General features: G+C 38.2%; 1 protein-coding gene across 5 annotated transcripts in view; it reads left to right on the top strand.

The window, feature by feature from the left end:
* AGTPBP1 (ATP/GTP binding carboxypeptidase 1) overlaps positions 1–23,256 on the top strand; it is a 198,361-nt gene that overhangs the window by 38,624 nt on the left and 136,481 nt on the right. For 4 of the 5 annotated variants that reach the window (XM_065947297.1, XM_065947294.1, XM_065947296.1 and 1 more), the window contains 3 exons: positions 10,314–10,381; positions 21,130–21,193; positions 21,593–21,739. In XM_065947297.1, coding sequence (XP_065803369.1) covers positions 10,314–10,381; positions 21,130–21,193; positions 21,593–21,739 — 279 coding nt within the window. The remainder of the gene's footprint in view (positions 1–10,313; positions 10,382–21,129; positions 21,194–21,592; positions 21,740–23,256) is intronic. The other variant, XM_065947298.1, reaches the window with a different exon arrangement.

The raw sequence follows: 23,256 nt of genomic DNA, 5'->3' as shown, positions 1-23,256 counted from the left end.
ATGAGAAATATATGATTTTATGTAAAATTCTAACTTTCTATATAGATTCAAGAAATCTAAAACTGAATAACTATGGAAGAAATTGTTATTCAAAGTGTTGTTTCTAAAAATGACTATGATTTCACTTATATATGATTGCCCTCCTCCCCCCATTTTTCAGGCAGCACCTAATTCCAGGAGTACTTATAGAATGTTGACAGAGATATCGGGTATTATATCAGTTATTAGTATTGTCCCTGCTTTGAAATGCAAGCACTGTTATTGGGTGATTGGGTGACCTTAGGGAAGTTTTGAACCTGTGGGACTTAGTTGCACTGACTCTGAAATAGAGATAAGAAATATCATGTTGGATGCATGAGACAAGTGCTCAGGGCTGGTGCACTGGGAAGACCCAGAGGGATGGGATGGAGAGGGAGGTGGGAGGGGGGATCAGGATGGGGAACACATGTAAATCTATGGCTGATTCATGTCAATGTATGGCAAAAACTACTACAATATTATAAAGTAATTAGCCTCCAACTAATAAAAATAAATGAAAAAAAATCATGTAATTAGCATGAAATTTATATGAGAAGTGTGTAAAAATGATGTTAAAGTGTTCAATAAATGATATCTATAATTAAGCATAATTTATCCAATGTATAAAGCTAGTACTACTGTTGTTGTTGTTAAGTCGTGTCTGACTCTTTGCAACCCCAGGGACTGTAGTTCGCCAGGCTCCTCTGTCCATGGGATTTCCCAGGCATGAATATTGGAGTGGGTTGCTATTTCCTTCTCCAGGGATTGAACCTACATCTCCTGCTTGGCAGGTGGATTTTTCACCACTGAGCCATAGGGCATCAAACCTTGACAGAATACAAGAGAAGAAAAGTATTAACTTTGCACTAAGGAACATTAATTTGAAAAATTCCAAATAAAGCATTAGTAAATTAAGTCTAATTATAAGTAAATGTATCAGTATAACATTATTTGGACAGGTCCAATAAAACCCATGTAATTATCTCAATAGGAGCTAAAAAATTTAAGATTTTTTAAGATTTTCTTAAATTTTTTTAAATTTAAGAAATTTAGGATTCCAAAATCTGTGCTTGATTTAAAAAGGGTAAAAACACCTTGATTTTTCTTTTTCTAAATAAGGGTAAATCAACTGCTTCCTTAATATTTGACAGTGACACATTGAAGGCATTCTATTAAAATTAAGATCCAGACAATTCACAGTTATTTTAGTTTATTGGTTTTTTATTATTTCGTTATTCTAGAGGTATAGGTCATTGAAGTAAGATGTTCAGCAAAACATTTACTGTGTTCAGGAAGCTGGTATTTATTAGCCCATCTTCGTGGTCATAGGCCCTTATTTTATTTTGATAGCTTATTCCTATGTAGCCCATTTAAGGAATATTTGACAGCATCCCCAAACCTAGGAGAGATCTTTGCATTTGTTTCTAGCAAAATCTTTATTTCAGAAAGTTGCTATACTGGAATCTAGCCTTTGTAAATATTGTGCTTATCAACTAAGGTATATGTGTAAGGATAGTCACTGTATTAGTGCAAAGATAGATATACCCAGTATTTCACTGTCTTCTCATATGAAATAACTCCTTAAAACAAAGCACCTCAGCAAAAACCAAGAGAAGACAAATTTTTTAAACCTACTTGTGTTTAACTGCTTTCATGACTGTAGATTCTTCCCATCACATTCTAGAAGCCCTTACTCCAACACCATCACTAAAAATTCACCTAGCCATACGACCTACCACACATTGTCCTTTTCCTCACCCTCCGCCCACCAATGGGGGAGCCAGCCCTTGGATACTGTCCCCTGAGATCATGTAATCCAATGACTCTATTTATAGTTGACACAGTATAAATTAGTAGTGAAAGATTGTCCTGTTATCTATCTATTTTAGTGAGAATGATTAAGAATTGATGGCTCAAAGAAGAAGAAATACAAATAGCCAATAAACATATATTAAAAGTCAGGAATTACTAATAAAAACAATGAAATTATTTCTCATTAGTTACCTTGGCAGAAATTAGAGAATGACAATATCCAGTACTGTTGAAGGCATGGAAGAGAGGGTATTCTCATACACTGTAGGTGGTGTAATAATTATTACAAACTTTGGAGAAAAGAATCTGGCAATGTTATTAAGATTTAAAGTGCACCTGCTGTTTTATTTAACACATCACTCTCAGAAACCTGAGTGAAATAAAATCATATTATAAAAATACTATTTGGAGATGTTTCAGTCTGTATGTAAAATCAGAGTTGTAGAAACCACCTTAAATATCCAACAATGAAAAAATGGTTGAATTAATTTTGATATAGCCAAACTGTGGGACTGTATAATTACATTATTCAACCATTATCAGTAATTAATTTTCTATGATATATGATATGGCTCTTATGTGGAACTACAGGCAGTCCTCAGAGATGCTGCATGTTTGATTTCATACTACTGCAATAAAGCAAACATCGCAATAGGGTGAGTCACGTGAAGTTTTTGGTTCCTAGTGCATATAAAAGTTATGTTTACACTGTGCTTTAGTCTATGAAGTGTGCAATAACATATGTGTAAAAAATGTACATACCTTAATTAGAAATACTTTATTGCTAAAAAATGTAAGCCCTCAGTGAGTCAGAACCTTTTTGCTCTTGGAGTGTCTTGCCTCTATATTTATAATAGGCTACTGATTGATCAAGGTAGTAGTTGTTGATGGTTGGTGTGGCTGTAGCAGTTTCTTAAAATAAGACAGTGAAATTGGCTACACACACTCACACTTTTTCACTGCTGCATGCACTGCTGTTTGATAGCATTTACCCACAGCAGAACTTCTTTTAAAATTGGATTTTATCCCAATTTGCTGCTCCTTTATCAACTAGGTTTTCCTAGTATTCTAAATTCTTTGTTGCCACTTCAGTCTTCACCAGGAATAGATTCCATCTCAAGAAACCACTTTCTTTACTTATCTTTAAGAACAGCTCCTCATCTGTTAACATTTTATCATGAGAATGCAGCAATTCTGCAGGTCATATCTTCAGGATCCACTTCTAATTCTAGTTCTCTTGCTATTTGTACCACATCTGCAGTTACTTCCTCCTCTGCAGTCTTGAATCCCTCAAAGTCATCCGTGAAAAGTTGAAATCAACTTCTTCCAAACTTCTCTGTATGTTGATGTTTTGACCTCTTCTAATGAATCACAAATGTTCTTAATGGCATCTAGAATGGTGAACTCTTTCTAGAAGATTTTTAATTGACTTTGCCTAGATCCATCAGAGCAATCACTACCTATGACAGCTATATCCTTATGAAATGTATTTCTTAAATAGCAAGACTTGAAAGGCAAAATTATTCCTTGATCCATGGATTGCAGAGTGGATGTTGTGTTAGCAGGCATGAAAATAACACTAATCTTGTATGTCTTCATCAGAGCTCTGGAGTGAGAAGGTCCATTGTCAATGAGCAGTCCCATTTAGGAAAAAATCTTTTCTTTTGAGTAGTAAGTCTCAACAGTGGGTTTTAAAATAGTCAGTAAACCTTGTTGGAGACCATGTACTATCATCCAGGCATCATTGTTCCATTGATACAGTACAGGCAGAGTAGATTGAGCTTAATTGTTAAGAGCCCTAGGGTTCTTGGAATTGTAAATGAGCACTGGTTTCATCTCCAAGTCACAAGATGGCATAAGTTTCTAATAAGAGAAGCTTTGAAGTCAGGTACTGACTTTTCCTCCCTAGGTATGAAAGCCCTGGATAGCTTCTGCCTCCTATATAAGTATATTTTGTCTATGTTGAAAGTCAGTTGTTTCATGTAGCCGGCTCACTGCAGCTACGACATCAGCACTTGCTGCTTTACTTTGCACTTTTATGTTATAGAGACAACTTTTTTCATTAAGCCTCTGCTAGCTTTAAACATTTCTTCTGCAGGTAAAAGTATTACATGCAAATGGAAATCAAAAGAAAGCTGGGGTAGCAATATTTGTATCAGACAAAATAAAATAAATCAGACAAATAAATCAGACAAAGTAGACTTTAAAGACAGAAAAGGACTTAACATATTGATCAAGGGGTCAATTCAATTGTAAATAAATATGCACCTAATGTAGGAGCACCTATATATGTGCAACAAATATTAAGGTATAAAGGGAGAAGAGGCAAAAAGGGAGAACTGGACAGTAATACAATAGTAGTAGGGGGCTTTAACACTCCAACCCACTTACATCAATGGACATATCATCCAGACAGAAAATCAGCAAGGAAACACTGACCTTAAATGACAAATTAAACCAAATAAACTATATATAGTTCAGTTCAGTTACTCAGTTATGTCCAACTCTTTGCGACCCGATGGACTGCAGCACACCAGGCTTCCCTGTCCATCACCAACTCCCAGAGTTTACTCAAACTCATGTCCATCGAGTCGGTGATGCCATCCAGCCATCTCATCCTCTGTAGGCCCCTTCTCCTCCTGCCCCCAATCCCTCCCAGCATCAGGGTCTTTTCCAATGAGTCAGCTCTTCCCATGATGTGGCCAGAGTACTGGAGTTTCAGCTTCAGCATCCGTCCTTCCAATGAAACACCCAGGACTGATCTCCTTTAGGATGGACTGGTTGGATCTCCTTGCAGTCCAAGGGACTCTCAAGAGTCTTCTCCAACACCACAGTTCAAAAGCATCAATTCTTCAGGGCTCAGCTTTCTTTATAGTCCAACTCTCACATCCATACGTGACTACTGGAAAAACCATAGCCTTGACTAGATGGACCTTTGTTGACAAAGTAATGTCCCTGCGTTTTAATATACTGTCTAGGTTGGTCATAACTTACCTTCCAAGGAGTAAGCGTCTTTCAATTTCATGGCTGCAGTCACCATCTGCAGTGATTTTGCAGCCCCCCAAAATAAAATCTGTCACTGTTTCCACTGTTTCTCCATCTATTTCCCAAGAAGTGATGGGACTAGATGCCGTGTTGTTAGTTTTCTGAATGTTGAGCTTTAAGTCAACTTTTCCACTCTCCTCTTTCACTTTCATCAAGAGGCTTTTTAGTGCCTCTTCACTTTCTGCCATAAGGTTGATGTCATCTGCATATCTGAGGTTATTGATATTTTTCCTGGCAATCTTGATTCCAGCTTGTGCTTCTTCCAGCCCAGTGTTTCTCATGATGTACTCTGCATATAAGTTAATTAAGCAGGGTGACAATATACAACCTTGACCTACTCCTTCCCATTTGGAACCAGTCTGTTGTTCCATGTCCAGTTCTAACTGTTGCTTCCTGACCTGCATACAGGTTTCTTAAGAGGCAGGTCTGGTGGTCTGGTATTCCCATCTGTTTCAGAATTTTCCACAGTTTATTGTGATCCACACAGTCAAAGACTTTGGCATAGTCAATAAAGTAGAAGTAGATGTTTTTCTGGAACTCTCTTGCTTTTTCGATGATCCAGCGAATGTTGGCAATTTGATCTCTGGTTCCTCAGCCTTCTCTAAAACCAGCTTGAACATCTGGAAGTTCACGGTTCACATATTGCTGAAGCCTGGCTTGGAGAATTTTGAGCATTACTTTACTAGTGTGTCAGATGAGTGCAATTGTGGTAGTTTGAGCATTCTTTGGGATTGCCTTTCTTTGGGACTGGAATGAAAACTGACCTTTTCCAGTCCTGTGGCCATTGCCGAGTTTTACCAATTTGCTGGCATATTGAGTGAAGCACTTTAACAGCATCATCTTTCAGGATTTGAGATAGCTCAACTGGAATTCCATCACCTCCACTAGCTTTGTTCGTAGTGATGCTTTCTTTTTCTTTTTCGTAGTGATGCTTTCTAAGGCCCACTTGACTTCACATTTCAGGATGTGTGGCTCTAGGTGAGTGATCACACCATCGTGATTATCTGGGTCATGAAGATCTTTTTTGTACAGTTCTTCTGTGTATTCTTGCCACCTCTTCTTAATATCTTCAGCCTCTTTTAGGTCCATACCATTTCTGTCTGTTATCGAACCCATCTTTGCATGACATATTCCCTTGGTATCTCTAATTTTCTTGAAGAGGTCTAGAGTCTTTCCCATTCTGTTGTTTTTCTCTATTTCTTTGCATTGATCACTGAGGGAGGCTTTCTTATCTCTCCTTGGTATTCTTTGAAACTCTGTATTCAAATGGGAATATTTTTCCTTTTCTCCTTTCCTTTTCACTTCTCTTCTTTTCACAGCTATTTATTTGTAAGGCCTCCTCACCATTTTGCCCTTTTGCATTTCTTTTCCATGGGGATGGTCTTGATCCCTGTCTCCTGTACAGTGTCACGAACCTCCGTTCATAGTTCATCAGGCACTCTGTCTATCAGATCTAGTCCCTTGAATCTATTTCTCACTTCCACTGTACAGTCATAAGGGATTTGATTTAGCTCATACCTGAATGGTCTAGTGGTTTTCCCTACTTTCTTCAATTTAAGTCTGAATTTGACAATAAGGAGTTTATGATCTGAGCCACAGTCAGTTCCCGGTCTTGTTTTTGCTGACTCTACAGAGCTTCTCCATCTTTGCTGCAAAGAATATACTCAATCTGGTTTCGGTGTTGACCATCTGGTGATGTCCATGTGTAGAGTCTTCTGTTGTATTGTTCGAAGAGGGTGTTTGCTATGGCCAGTGCGTTCTCTTGGCAAAACTCTATTAGCCTTTGCCCTGCTTCATTCTGTACTCCAAGGCCAAATTTGCCTGTTACTCCAGGTGTTTCTTGACTTCCTACTTTTGCATTCCAGTCACCTATAAAGAAAAGGACATCTTTATTGGGTGTTAGTTCTAAAAGGTCTTGTAGGTCTTCATAGAACCATTCACCTTCAGCTTCTTCAGCATTACTGGTTGGGGCATAGGCTTGGATTACCATGATATTGAACGGTTTGCCTTGGAAACGAACAGAGGTCATTCTGTCATTTTTGAGATTGTATCCAAGTACTGCATTTCAGACTCTTTTGCTGACCATGATGGCTACTCCATTTCTTCTAAGGGCTTCCTGCCCACATTAGTAGATATAATGGTCATCTGAGTTTAATTCACCCATTCCAGTCCATTTTAGTTCACTGATTCCTAGGATTGTCGACATTCACTCTTGCCATCTCCTGTTTGACCACTTCCAATTTGCCTTGATTCATGAACTTAACATTCCAGGTTCCTATGCAACGTTGCTCTTTACAGCATTGGACCTTGCTTCCATCACCAGTCACATCCACAGCTGGGTGTTGTTTTTGCTTTGGCTCCATCCCTTCATTCTTTCTGGAGTTATTTCTCCACTGATTTCCAGTAGCATATTGGGCATCTACTGACTTGGGGAGTTCCTCTTTCAGTATCCTATCATTTTGTCTTTTCATACTGTTCATGGTGTTCTCAAGGCAAGAATACTGAAGTGGTTTTCCATTCCCTTCTCAAGTGGACTGCATTCTGTCAGACCTCTCCACCGTGATCGTCCATCGTGGGTGGCCCCACACGGCATGGCTTAGTTTCATTGAGTTAGACACGACTGTGGTCCTGTGATCAGATCAGCTAGTTTTCTGTGATTATGGTTTCAGTGTGCCTGCCCTCTGATGCCCTCTCACAACACCTACCGTCTTACTTGGGTTTCTCTTCCCTTGGATGTGGGGCATCTCTTCACGGCTGCTCCAGCAAAGCACAGCCGCTGCTCCTTACCTTGGACAGGCGGTATCTCCTCACGGCCGCCCCTCCTGACCTTGAATGTGGAGTAGCTCCTCTCAGCCCCCTGCGCAGCCGCCGCTCCTTGGATGTAACATTCCGTCTGAAAGCCTCAAAGCACACATTCTTTTCAAGTGCATATGAAACATTCTCCAGGATAGATTGCATGCTAGGCCACAAAATAAGCCTGGGGACATTTAAGAAAATTGAAGTCATATCAAGTGCTTTTCTAACGACAAAACTATGAGCCTGGAAAGCAACTATAAGGAAAAAACTCCAAAAGCACAAATATGTGGAAGCTAAGCAAATGTTACTAAACAAGAAATGGATCATTGAAGAAATCAAAGAAGATTGTAAAATACCTGGAAACAAGTAAAATGAAAATAATAATCTGAAATCCTGGATGCAGTAAAAGCAGTTCTCACAGGCAAGTTTATAGTGATACCAACTGACCTCAGGAAACAAAAATCTCAAATAAACAACCTACCCTTGCACCTAAGGGGAAGTAGGGGGGAAAAAGAACAAACAAAATCTAGAGTTAGTAGAGGGAAAGAAGTCATAAAGATCAGAGCAGAAATAAATGATATAGAGATTAAAAAAAAAAAACAGAAAATATTAGTGAAACTAAGAGCTGGTTTTTTGAAAAGATAAACAAGATTGACAAGCCTATAGCCTGATACGTAAAAAAAAGAGGGTGCTCAACATGATAAAATCAGAAATGAAAAAGACATTATAGCTGACACCACAGAAATACAAATGATCACAAGAGACTACTATGAACAACTACATAGCAATAAAATGGACAATCTAGGAAATACAGGCACATTTTTAGAAATGTACACTGTCACCAACCATCAGGGAAATGCAAGTGAAAACTCCAGTGGGATATCACCTCACACCTGTCAGAATGGCTGTCAATAAAAGGAACACAAATAACAAATGTTGGTGAGGAAGTGGAGGAAAAAAACCCTTGTACACTGTTGGTAGGAATGTAAATTGGTACAACCACTGTGGAAAACAGTATGGAGATTTCTCAAAAAACTTAACGATAGAACTACCATTTGATCCAGAAATTCCTCTTCTGAGTATATTCCAAAAAAACCCCCAAATACTAATTTTAGAAGATATATATATTTACACCCTAGTACTCATATCAGCATTATTTACAGCTCCCAATATATGGAAGTAACTTAACTATCATCAGATGAATGGATGAGAAGATATGATACATACACACACACACATGCAACATGGAATACTTCTCAGCCATAAACAGAACAAGATTTTGCCACTTGCAGCAACATGGCTGGACTTGGTGGCATTATTCTAAGAGACATAAATCTGACAGAGGAAGACAAGTACTGTGTGGTATCACTTAAATGTGGAATCTAAAAAATAAAACAAATGGGAATATAACAAAGAAGCAAACACACAGGTATAAAGAACAAACTAGTGGTTATTAGTGGGGAGGGAGGTGCAGTATAGTGGTGGGGAATGAGAGGTACAAAGTATTTGATGTAAGCTAGGCTACAAGGCAGAGAAGGCAATGGCACCCCACTCCAGTACTCTTGCCTGGAAAATCCCATGGACGGAGGAGCCTGGTGGGCTGCAGTCCATGGGGTCGCTAAGAGTAGGACACGACTGAGTGACTTCACTTTCACTTTTCACGTGCATGCATTGGAGAAGGAAATGGCAACCCACTCCAGTGTCCTTGCCTGGAGAATCCCGGGGACGGAGGAGCCTGGTGGGCTTCTGTCTGTGGGGTCGCGCAGAGTCAGACACGACTGAGGTGACTTAGCAGCAGCAGCAGCAGGCTACAAGGATATATTGTACACATGAGGAGTATAATCAGTATTATTTTAATTCTACATAGAGTGTAACCTTTAAAATATGCATAAAATATATATAAATACATTTAAAGTTTATCTCTTTTCCTAAATATTGGCTTCTAAGCTCTCCTTCCCCCTTTTTAATTAAATGAGAAGAATTGTGGAGAAATTTAGAAATGTTTAGATAATAAAAATTTATAGTGATTTTTTTTTCTATTTATTGTGATGACAGGGATCATCTGAGTCATGAATTGTTCTGCCTTAGTCTTATTTCTATGTGCTTCAAGTTAGGAAAAAAAAAACCTTTTTTTATTGAGGTACAGTTGATTTACAATGTGTTTTTTTTTTAAATTGAAATCAGAATTTAAAAATAGTATTCATGAAACCACTTCAAAATGGTGGTAGACTTCATGAATCTTGATCAAATGTTTTCTGGTTTTTGTCATAAAGATAATAAAGAGGGTTGCCTTTATTGTTCCTACTTCACCTCTGGTGCTGGTACCTGTCTTATTATATTGATCTTAATATTTTAGATGTATTGACAGGGATTCACTTTGTCCGTGCTAGAAGCTGTGATGAAATGCAGGGAAGGTCTTGTAAACTGAAGTCTAGCAGTGCCCACAGAGTAACGCTAGCAGCATCAGTGGAAGGAACATTTAAGAACCAATTTAGAGTGTTTGCTGGGCCAGTGGAGACATTGATTATACGTTTTATACATTATCTAATCTTAGTATATGTTAACTACATGATAAAACTTTATGCAGTTTTTTTTTTCTTTCATGTTTTAGAAGAAAGCTTTTTTTTCCCCCTACTTTTCAGAAAAAACAAGGAGAGAAATGACAGCCAAAGGTTCTACAGGAATGGAGGTTCTGCTGTCAACATTAGAGGTTGGTCACTGATATGCTTTAATTATGTAGCTGTTTATACCAACTAGTACTGAGGGGAAAAAAATTGAAGTACAGAATTTTTATCCTAGTGGAAGAGCCAGTGAATGGGAGTTTGTTTTATTTTTCAGATTATTCACAATGGGGATATAAGCATTCTGATATATATTCGGTAAATTTCTAACTTTATTTCCCTATGATTATAATGATAACCCTATTTTAAACCTTAACATTAAAAATAAAACACTAATTGGAAATAAACCTTCAACTTAAATGATTGAAATTGGAAATTCTCACTTATTGTGTTAGTTGCTATATATTCATGATTAAGTGTACTTCATACATTGGTTGCATAATTGTTGATATTAATTACATTTTTGTGCTAGTATAAACGTTTGTGGTGGATCAGCAGGACATGCTCAGAATCACGATTTTATATTTTATTCAGTGACATGTTAAGAATAAGGATTAAGTACATGTATACCTTAGAGTTAAACAATGTTGTATGTCACATTATATCTCATTAGAACTGGGGAGGGGAGATCAGGGAGTGAGTTCATGTGTTGTTGTTGTTCAGTTGCTCAGTTGTGTCCGACTCTTTGCAACCCCATGGACTGCAGCTCACCAGGCTTCCCTGTCCCTCACTATCTCCCAGAGCTTGCTCAAACTCATGTCCATCGAGTCAATGATGCCATCCAACCATCTCATCTTCTGTCGCCCCTTCTCCTCCTGACCTGTCTTCCCAGCATCAATCTCTTTTCCAGCGAGTTGGCTCTTCACATCAGGTGGCCAAAGTGTGTGTGTGTTGTGTCTGTGTTTTGAATGCACCACACCATATGGCCCACAGGGTCTTATTTCCCTGACTAGGGATTGAACCTGTGCCCTTGGCAGTGAAAGCCTAACCAGAGTCCTAACCACTGGACCACCAGGGAATTCCTGTTTTTTTTTTTTTTTTTAGTTAAAGTGTAATTAATTTGCAATATTATATTTTTTATAGTTTCAGATGTACAGCATAGTGATTCAATATTTTTGCAGTTTATACTCCATTAAAATTATTATAAGATAATGGGTATAAAGTCCCTGTGGTGTACAATATATTCTTGTTGCCTGTATTTTTTACATAATAGTTTGTAAGTCTTAATTCCATACCCCTAACATGCCTGTTTCCCCATTGGTAACCACTAGTTTGTTTTCTGTATCTGTGAGACTATTTCAATTTTGCTTTATCCATTTGTGTATTATTTTTTAGAGTCCACATATAAGTGATGGCATGTAATATTTGTCTTTCTCTCTGATTTATTTTACTAAGCATAAAATCCTCTAGGTTCATTCACATTACTGCAAATGATAGAATTTAATTATTTTTTTTTTATGGCTCAGTAATATTGTTTGGCTGTTGGTGGATACTTGGGTTGCTTCCATAGCTTGGCTATTATAAATAGTATTGCTATGAACATTGGGGTGCATATATCTCTTCAAATAAATGTTTTTGTTGCCTTTATTTTTTTGGCTGTATACTCAGAAGTCAATTGCTGGATCATACAGTTGTTCTATTTTTAGTTTTGAGAAGCATTCATACTGTTGTCCACAGTGGCTGTATAATATACATTCCTACCAGCAGTGTACAAAGGTTTTTCCTTCCACATCCTTTGCAACATTTGTTTTTTGTGTTCTTTTGATGATCGCCTTTCTGACAGGTGTGAGGTGAAACCTTGTTGTTTTGATTCGCATTTCTGTAATAATTGTCCTTGCATGTGTGTGTGTGCTAAGTCACTTCAGTCGTGTCTGAGTCTCTGCAACCCCATTGACCGTACCTGGCCAGGTTACTTTGTCCATGGGATTCTCCACACAGGAATACTGGAGTGGGTTGCCGTTTTCTCCTCTAGGAGATCTTCCCAACCCAGGGATTGAAGCTCTGTCTCTTATGTCTCCTGCATTGGCAGTGGTTCTTTACCACTGGTGCCACCTGGGAAACCATAATAATTATCCTTATATCTCCCATTTGTAATTCACCACCTCCCATCTCTGTTGACCTCAATAAATTGAGACATGAACAAACAGAAAAAAGCATGGGTAACAATACATGTATCAGTCCAAAAAACCCTTTTTAAAAAAAGGGTAAAACAAAAGACAAGGACATTATATAATAATAATAGAATTGATACAAAAAGAGGATATTAAATTCATTAACATATATGCATTCAGTATACAGCATCTAAAAATATAAAGCAAATACTAACAGGCACGAAAGAAGTGGACAATAATGCTTAACAGTAGGAGACTTTAACACCTCACTGACTAGACCCTTCAGGTATGACCTAAATCAAATCCCTTACAATTATACAGTGGAACTGGGAAATAGATTCAAGGGATTAGATCTGATAGACAGAGTGCCTGATGGACTGTGGATTGTGGTTCGTGACATTGTACAGGAGACAGGGAACAAGACCATCCCCAAGAAAAAGAAATGCAAAATTGCAAGGTGGCTGTCTGAGGAGGCTGTACAAGTAGCTGAGAAAAAAAGAGAAGCGAAGAGCAAAGGAGAAAAGGAAAGATATTCCCATTAAAATGCAGAGTTCCGAAGACTAGCAGGGAGAGATAAGAAAGCCTTCCTCAGCGATCAACGCAAAGAAATAGAGGAAAACAACAGAATGGGAAAGACTAGAGATCTCTTCAAGAAAATTAGAGATACCAAGGAAACATTTCATGCAAAGATGGGCTCAATTAAGGAAAAAATGGTTTGGACCTAACAGAAACAGAAGATATTAAGAGGAGGTGGCAAGAATACATAGAAGAACTATACAGAGAAGATCTTCATGACCCAGATAATCATGATGGTATGATCACTCACCTAGGAATGCAAAGTCAAGTGGGCTTTAGGAAGCATCATTATGAACAAAGCTACTGGAGGTGATGGAATTCCAGTTGGGCTGTTTCAAATCCTAAAAGATCATGCTGTGAAAGTGCTGCACTGAATATGCCAGCATATTTGGAAAACTAAGCAACGGCCACAGTACTGGAAAAGGTCAGTTTGCATTCTAATCCCAAAGAAAGGCAATGCTAAAGAATGCTCAAACTACTGCTCAGTTGCACTGCTCTCATACGCTAGTAAAGTAATGCTAAAAATTATCCAAGCCAGGCCTTAACATTACATGAACTTTGAACTTCCAGATATTCAAGCCGGTTGTAGAAAAGGCAGAGGAACCAGAGATCAGATTGCCAATATGTGTTGGATTATTGAAAAAGCAAAAGTTCCAGAAAAACATCTACTTCTACTTTATTGGATATGTCAAAGCATTGGACTGTGTGGATCATCACAAACTGTGGAAAATTCTGAAAGAGATGGGGATACCAGACCATCTTGAGACCTCTTGAGAAACCTGTATGCAGGTCAGGAAGCAACAGTTAGAACTGGACATGAAACAACAGACTGGTTCCAAAATGAGAAAGGAGTACGTCAAGGCTGTATATTGTCACCTTGCTTATTTAACTTATTTGCAGGGTACATCATGAGAAACGCTGGGCAGGTTGAAGCACAAACTGGAATCAAGATTGCTGGGAGAAATATAAATAACCTCAGATATGCAGATGACACCACCCTTGTGGCAGAAGGTGAAGAACTAAAGAGCCTCTAGATGAAAGTGAAAGAGGAGAGTGAAAAAGTTGACTTAAAGCTCAACATTCAGAAAACTAAGATCGTGACACCCAGTCCCATCACTTCATGGCAAATAGATGGAGAAACAGTGGAAACAGTGACAGACTTTATTTTGGGGGACTCCAAAATCACTGTAGGTGGTGATTGCAGCCATGAAATTAAAAGATGTTTACTGTTTGGAAGGAAAGTTATGACCAATGTAGACAGCATATTAAAAAGCAGAGATTTTACTTAGCCAACAAAGGGCCATCTATTCAGTTCAGTTCAGTTGCTGGTCCTGTCCGACTCTTTGTGACCGCATGACCCACAGCATGCCAGGTCTCCTTATCCATCACCAACTCCTGGAGTCCACCCAAACCCATGTCCATTGAGTCAGTGATGCCATCCAACCATCTCATTCTCTGTTGTCCCCTTCTCCTCCCACCTTCAATTTTCCCCAACATCAGAGTCTTTTCAAATGAGTCAGCTCTTTGCATCAGGTGGCCAAAGTATTGGCGTTTCTACTTCAACATCAGTCCTTCCAGTGAACACTCAGGACTGACCTCCTTTAGGATGGACTGGTTGGATCTCCTTGCAGTCCAAGGGATTCTCAAGCGTCTTCTCCAACACCACAGTTCAAAAGCTTCGATTCTTTTATGCTCAGCTTTCTTTATAGTTCAACTCTCACATCCATACCTGACTGCTGGAAAACCATAGCCTTGACTAGATGGACCTTTGTTGACAAAGTATTGTTTCTGCTTTTTAATATGCTGTCTCAGTTCAGTTCAGTCGCTCAGTCTTGCGACCCCATGAATCGCAGCACGCCAGGCCTCCCTGTCCATCACCAACTCCCAGAGTTTACTCAGACTCATGTCCGTTGAGTTGGTGATGCCATCCAACCAGCTCATCCTCTGTTGTCCCCTTCTCCTCCTGCCCTCAATCGTTTCCAGCATCAGGGTCTTTTCATCAGGGTCTTTTCCAATGAGCCAACTCTTCGCATGAGGAGGCCAAAGTATTGGAGTTTCAGCTTCAACATCAGTCCTTTCAATGAACACCCAGGACTGATCTCCTTTAGGATGGACTGGTTGGATCTCCTTGAAGTCCAAGGGACTCTGAAGAGTCTCCTCCAACACCACAGTTCAAATGCATCAGTTCTTCGGCGCTCAGCTTTCTTCACCGTCCAACTCTCACATCTGTACATGACTACTGGAAAAACCATAGCCTTGACTAGACGGACCTTTGTTGGCAAAGTAATTTCTCTGGTTTTTAATATGCTGTCTAGTTTGGTCATCACTTTCCTTCCAAGGAGTAAGCGTGTTTTAATTTCATGGCTGCAATCACCATCTCCAGTGATTTGGGGCCCCCCAAAATAAACTCTGACACTGTTTCCACTGTTTCCCCATCTACTTCCCATGAAGTGATGGGACCAGATGCCATGATCTTATTTTTCTGAAATTTGAGCTTTAAGCCAACTTTTTCATGCTCCTCCACTTTCATCAAGAGCCTTTTAGTTCCTCTTCACTTTCTGCCATTAGGGTGGTGTCATCTGCATATCTGAGGTTATTGATATATGTCCCGGCAATCTTGATTCCAGCTTGTGCTTCTTCCAGCCCAGCATTTCTCATGATGTATTCTGCATGTAATTAAACAAGCAGGGTGACAATATACAGCCTTGACGAACTCCTTTTCCTATTTGGAACCAATCTGTTGTTCCATGTCCCGTTATAACTGTTACTTCCTGACCTGATATAGATTTCTCAAGAGGCAGCAATCTCAATAATGACAGAATGATCTCTGTTCGTTTCCAAGGCAAACCGTTCAATATCACGGTAATCCAAGCCTGTGCCCCAACCAGTATCGCTGAGGAAGCTGAAGGTGAATGGTTCTATGAAGACCTACAAGACCTTTTAGAACTAACACCCAATAAAGATGTCCTTTTCATTATAGGGGACTGGAATGCAAAAGTAGGAAGTCAAGAAACATCTGGAGTAACAGGCAAATTTGGCCTTGGAGTACAGAATGAAGCAGGGCAAAGGCTAATAGAGTTTTGCCAAGAGAACGCACTGGCCATAACAAACACCCTCTTCGAACAATACAACAGAAGACTCTACACATGGACATCACCAGATGGTCAACACCGAAACCAGATTGAGTATATTCTTTGCAGCCATGATGGAGAAGCTCTGTAGAGTCAGCAAAAACAAGACCAGGAACTGACTGTGGCTCAGATCATAAACTCCTTATTGTCAAATTCAGACTTAAATTGAAGAAAGTAGGGAAAACCACTAGACCATTCAGGTATGAGCTAAATCAAATCCCTTATGACTGTACAGTGGAAGTGAGAAATAGATTCAAGGGACTAGATCTGATAGACAGAGTGGCTGATGAACTTTGGACGGAGGTTCGTGACACTGTACAGGAGACAGGGATCAAGACCATCCCCATGGAAAAGAAATGCAAAAAGGCAAAATGGTTGTCTGAGGAGGCCTTACAAATAGCTGTGAGAGGAAGAGAAGCGAAAAGCAAAGGAGAAAAGGAAAGATATTCCCATTTGAATGCAGAGTTCCAAAGAATAGCCAGGAGAGATAAGAAAGCCTTCCTCAGCAATCAGTGCAAAGAAATAGAGGAAAACAACAGAATGGGAAAGATTAGAGATCTCTTCAAGAAAATTTGAGATACCAAGGGAACATTTCATGCAAAGATGGGTTCAATGAAGGACAGAAATGGTATGGACCTAACAGAAGCATAAGATATTAAGAAGAGGTGGCAAGAATACACAGAAGAACTACACGAAAAAGATCTTCATGATCCAGGTAATCACAATGGTGTGATCACTCACCTAGAGCCAGATATCCTGCAATGTGAAGTCAAGTGGGCCTTAGAAAGCATCACCAGGTACAAAGTTAGTGGATGTGATGGAATTCCAGTTGAGCTATTTCAAATCCTGAATGATGATGTTGTGAAAGTGCTGCACTTAATATGCCAGCAAATTTGGAAATCTCAGCAGTGGCCACAGGACTGGAAAAGGTCTGTTTTCATTCCAGTCCCAAAGAATGCTCAAAGTACTACACAATTGCACTCATCTCACATGTTAATAAAGTAATGCTCAAAATTCTCCAAGCCGGCTTCAGCAGTACGTGAACCATGAACTTCCAGATGTTCAGGCTGGTTTTCGAAAAGTCAGAGGAGCCAGAGTAAATTGCAAACATTCGCTGGATCATCGAAAAAGCAAGAGAGTTCCAAAAAATATCTGTATCTGCTTTATTGACTATTCCAAATCCTTTGACTGTCTGGATCACAATATGCTGTCTAGGTGGGTCATAACTTTCCTTCCAAGGATTAAGCGTCTTTTATGATTTCATGGCTGCAATCGCTGTCTGCAGTGATTTTGAACCCCCCAAAAATAAAGTTAGCCACTGTTTTCACTGTTTCCCCATCTATTTGCCATGAAGTGATGGGACCAGATGCCATGATCTTATTTTTCTGAAATTTGAGTTTTAAGCCAACTTTTTTACTCTCCTCTTTCACTTTCAGCAGGAGGCTCTTTAGTTCTTCTTCACTTTCTGCCATAAGGGTGGTATCACCTGCATATCTGAGGTTATTGATATTTCTCCCAGCAATCTTGATTCCAGTTTGTACTTCCTCCAACCCAGCGTTTCTCATGATGTACTCTGCATGTAAATTAATAAGCAGGGTGACATTATACAGCCTTGATATACTCTTTCCTGATTTGGAACCAGTCTTGTTACATGTCCAGTTCTTACTGTTGCTTCCTGACCCGCTTACAGGTTTCTCAAGTGGCAGGTCCGGTGGTCTGATATTCCCATCTCTTTCAGAATTTTCCACAGTTTGTTGTGATCTACAGAATCAAAGGCTTTGGCATAGTCAATAAAAAGCAGAGACTTTACTTAATCAACAAGGGCCATCCTTTCAAAGCTATGGTTTTTCAAGTAGTCATGTATGGATGTGAGGATTGGACTATAAAGAAAGCTGAGCACTGAAGAATTGATGCTTTTGTGTGTTTTTTTTTTTTTTTTTTTAAGTTTTCTTTTTTTTTTTTAATTTTTTTTTATTAGTTGGAGGCTAATTACTTCACAACAGAATTGATGCTTTTGAACTGTGGTGTTGGGGGAGACTCTTGAGAGTCCCTTGGACTTCAAGGAGATCCAACCAGTCCATCCTAAAGGAGGTCAGTCCTGAGTATCCATTGGAAGGATCGATGCTAAAGCTGAAACTCCCAATACTTTGGCCACCTGATGTGAAGAGCTGAGTCTTTTGAAAAGACTGTGATGATGGGAAAGGTTGAAGGCGAGAGGAGAAGGGGACGACAGAGGGTGAGATGGTTATATGGCATAACCGGCTCCATGGACATGAGTTTGAGTCAACTCTGGGATTTAGTAATGAACAGGGAGGCCTGGCATGCTGCAGTCCATGGGGTTCAAAGATTCGGACATGACTGAGCAACTGAACTGAACTGAACAGGACATTACATCCCAAAACAGCAGAATACTTTTCAAGTGCACATGGAAACTTCTCCAGAACAGATCACATGTTAGGCCACACAGCAAGTCTCAAAAAATTAAAAGGCACATGAAAATATGTACAATAAGGATATACTGATAGCTTATGGTGAATGGTGTTGGATTTGTGATCTCTCAAGAATATTTAGCTTCGGGACCAGGGACCAGGCTTGATCACTCAAGAGCTTTTGTGTAGCAGGGTTTTATTAAAGTATGAAAAGGGATAGAAAAAACTTCTGACATAGACATCAGAAGGGGGACAAAGAGTGCCCTCCTTGCTTGTCTTTAGTGAGGGAATTATGTGCTTTTTTATTTAGCTATTACAGTAAATCAAAGAATGTCTCAAGGTTATAAAAATTTTACCAGATCCACTGCCACAATTCACATTTTAGAATAACAGGATTTGAATTTAACAAGAGAAAGATCCTACCAGACCCACTCCCATAACATGCATTCTAAGAACAGAATTAGTCAGGTTTTCAAGAAGGAAAGCTTCCCTGGTGGCTCAGATGGTAGAGCATCTGCCTATAATGTGGGAGACCAGGGTTCGATCCCTGGGTTGGGAAGATCGCCTGGAGAGGGAAATGGCAACCCACTCCACAATTCTTGCCTGGAAAATCCCATGGATGAAGGAGCCTGGTAGGCTACACTCCAGGGGGTCACAGAGTTGGAGAGGACTTCACTTTCACCTTCAAGAAGGAGAAATTGTCCTCAAGCAGGATACATTGTTTTATATAATCCTTAGTATAGAATTTGAACTGTGTTGTTTGTTGTAGAATAAATCAGTCCTGGGCTTAAAGAAAGGACAAAAAACGTTTTATGTTACTAAGACTAAGGAATGTAGAGAAAAAAGAAAGTCCTTTCCTCCTCCTTGAGAATTCCAGACCTCTTTCCCCTCAGGAACCCCCCAGCTTCTTATCAGCCTGCCTAAGAATTGACTCTCTTATTGGAGTTGACTTTCCTAATACCTTATTGTGTTAAAGTGAGGTGTTAAAGTCCCCTACTCTTATTATTGTCAATTTCTTCTTTTGTGTCTGTTAGTATTTGCTTTATATTTTTAGGTGCTGTATATTGAGTGCATATATGTTAATGAGTTTAATATCCTCTTTTTGTATTGTTCCTTTTATTATTATGTAATTCCCTTCTTTATCGTTCGTTTTACTAGTTTTTGGTCTGATGTGTATATTGCTACTCATAGTTTTTCTGTTTGCTCCTGTCTCAATTTATTGAAGTCAGCAGAGATGGGAGGTGGTGAATTACAAATGGGAGACTTATCTGGATAAGGCCTAGAGATAACAGTGTAACTTGCCTTCAGATTTCAGTGGCCTGAACTCAATCACATGTCCCAAACCTAATTACAAAAGAGATGGAAAGTGTGGTTTGGCTGTGTCCCCAGGAAGAAGATAAACACATAGAAATATTGCTCCTGTAACAGTCCATTCTTTTCTTTAACAAACGTTTGTCTCTCATTCTTCCAACTTCATCCCCAGTGAATCAGTGGTCCAGTTAACGATGCCCTCAGTGCTGAGACAAAGGTCTCTGCTTAATGTGTGGTCCTCTTTCTATTCTCGATTTGACTTTTTGGACCCATTAGTTTCTGCCCTAAAATGGTGAAGCAGAGACAATATTTATTCCTTTTTGGAAGGAGTTAGAACAAGAGTTCCATTCTAGTCACTGATACACTGCAATTCTGAAATTTGTCTAAATAAACACTGTAAAATCCTTCTATTCTGAGATCAGGCAGTTTCTTGAATAGGCCACAATTCTGTTGTCTGTCTATTTTTCTTTATCCAAACATTGCTTTTATTAAGAGAAATATAACCATAGTACAGTATTTAAACATTTTCTCTTAATTAGATTGTTTGTCCAGACTTTGGAAAATATTAATAATTACTCTTCAACTTTACTGGTAGGAATGTAAATTGCTCCATGAAGAGCAAGTTAATAATACCTATCAAAATAAATGTCCATATCATTGACCCAGAAATTCCAGGAATTTCCCATGTACAATTGTACTTGCTTCCCTGGAAATGTATGTACTTGGTTTTGGTTACAGTTTTTTAATAGCAAAAGATTTTAAATATTTAAATGTCACATTGATAGGTGGTTACCTAACCAATGGCATTGCCGTCTAATGGAATCTATCAGGTAGAATTATATCATTTGGAGAAATCTATATATAAATATATATTTACATGGATTTTCTGTATTTACATTATCTTGCTGGATATGCAAAAATTTGATAATGCAGTTACTTTTTGAGAGGGGAACTCAGTGACTGGTTAGTCACCATATATACATTGTCATGCCTTTTATATTTTGATACATTTATTTGTATTATTTACTTGGTAGAAGTCTATGTGTCCAAATGACAAATTAATTCCTGTTGATATTAATAGCTCAGATGATCTGCAAGAATTTTTAAGAGCAGTAAGAAGAGACTGAAATGATGTTTGAGAATAGTGAAAACCTAAATACATTTATTCTTAGAGAAACCAAAAAGGTCATCTGTCAATGTAGGTAGTTCCCAACAGAGAGAAGTTTGGGAATCACAGATTTATAATGTTTTAATAAAGCAAATAAACTGTTTATTTCAGAACACAAAAGATCTTCAAACTACACTTAATATCTTGAGCATTCTTGTTGAGCTGGTGTCAGCAGGTAAGTTTTTGTTTCCTTTGGTCTATTTCTATTTGTAAATACTGATCAAAAGTGTATCATGTATACTTTGGAATTTTCTGATTCTCATACAGAGGCTATTCTGAGTGTTGGAATTTGGAAGCCAAAATGTCATACTCTTTGCTGTTGCTTTGTTTTTGATATCTTCCAGTGTCCCTCAAACCCGTGTGGTTTAGAGCCTTGAACATGAGTTTTGCATCGATGTTTATTTACTGTCTGTGCTATTTTTTAATTAATATAAATAAAGTAAAATTTTATTTTGATGTTATTTGTTTGCTTTCTGAAGTCATCACTTTTACTTGAATGCTAACAAGGTGCGATATCTAATATATTATGGAAGAATTTGTGGTTTGAACAGATTTCTTTCAAAAAACTTTTTAGGTGGAGGTCGAAGAGCAAGTTTCTTGGTCTCCAAAGGTGGTTCACAAATATTATTACAGTTACTTATGAATGCCAGCAAAGAATCGCCCCTGAATGAGGAGTTAATGGTGCAGATTCATTCCATTCTTGCAAAGATTGGACCGAAAGGTAAGGGTTTCACTTGCATGACTATCAAGTGGAACTATTTTTGTTACGTTGGTTCTGTGTGCCTTGAAACTGGTAAACTTTAAAATCTAAAATTTTACTACTTATTCTTAGCCTTAGTTAGGAATGCTTTTTATAGTCAAATAGTGACCTGCACGAATTGAGGATCCTAAATTCCCACGTATTTCTATTGCATGTGATGGAAAAAGGAAGAAAAAAATGTGTCAGAATCAGAAATATGTCTTGGTGTATATGTGTTTCTGGCATGTATATGTTAAAAAGGATACACATAACATGAATATTGTAGAGGCTAGAAGGAGGGAGTGTGGGTGGGAATGCTTTGAGGAGCATAGATATAAAACATGCTTTCTTTTCATTGTTGTTCAGTCACTAAGTCATGTCTGACTCTTTGCGACCCCATGAATTGCAGCGTGCCAGGCTTCCCTGTCCTTCACTACCTCCCTGAGTTTGTTCACACTCTTGTCCATTGAGTCAGTGATGCCATCCCACCAACAGTGACAGTCATGTCTCAGTGCTTAAAAAGCTTACAAACTAGTTAAGATCAAAAGAGATATAAAAAATTGTAAGAGTGATCTATTTATTGTAATATTGTGTAAGACACAAAGTATTGAAAACTACAAATTGAGAAAACATAGGCTGTAAAACAAAGGAGGAAGCTGATTTAGGTTAGATTAAAAGAGAAAAGCATTCTTTGACTAGAACCTAAGCTCAGTGTATAGTTGTCTGTCTGCCCAGAGATTGAAATGACTCTCTAAACTCTTCAGTAGTGATTTTTTAAGGGTTCTGCCATTGCCTTGTGGCTTTAAACTTTAAAGTATTTGACTAAAGTGCTTTTTCTAAAAAGTGTCTGAAAATGTGTGTACAGTTTGTATACTTATGTGTATTTCTTGCATATCTTTTTGTATTGTATGAATATTTAAATAATACTGTTAATAATCATTGTCTTAAGGTATCTCTGAGATGACTTTAATTTTTTAGGTATCTTAGGGACCTTAAGACTTAAACATATATTCAGTTTATTTAAGAAACATGTTAGCTTTTTCTTATTTTTTTAAACTCTTATATTTGAGATTTAAGGGCTACTTTCTGAAATTTTTTTTGAAAACAAAAAATAAAATGAGAAAACCTTTTTATATTTTGAATATTGTTATATCATGCTTCCTCCTCTATTTAAAACCAGGTTATCTTTCCTGTGCTTTTCATTAAAGCATGAAGCTTTTGTTATCTTTCTTGTGCTTAAATTAAGATATTGTTTAATTTATATTTTTATTTCTTTAATGTCCCTTGTAAGTTGTAGTTCTTTTAATATTTTCCTCTATACTTCTAAATTTTTGCTGTTTCCTTTATTATTTGTCCTAGTTTTACATTTTTATATTATTCAATTATATTTGAATTGCTTGGATGATTTTCTAACTTTTTTATTTTTCCATTATGAGCTGAGAATAATTTTCCCTTAGGAATATTAGGTTTCTTGACTTACATTTTCTGTTGTTGATGAA

The sequence above is a fragment of the Muntiacus reevesi genome, chromosome 10, assembly GCF_963930625.1.
Source record: "Muntiacus reevesi chromosome 10, mMunRee1.1, whole genome shotgun sequence".
NCBI classification, from domain to species: Eukaryota; Metazoa; Chordata; class Mammalia; order Artiodactyla; family Cervidae; genus Muntiacus; species Muntiacus reevesi.
This window is presented reverse-complemented; position numbering and strand designations above follow the sequence as displayed.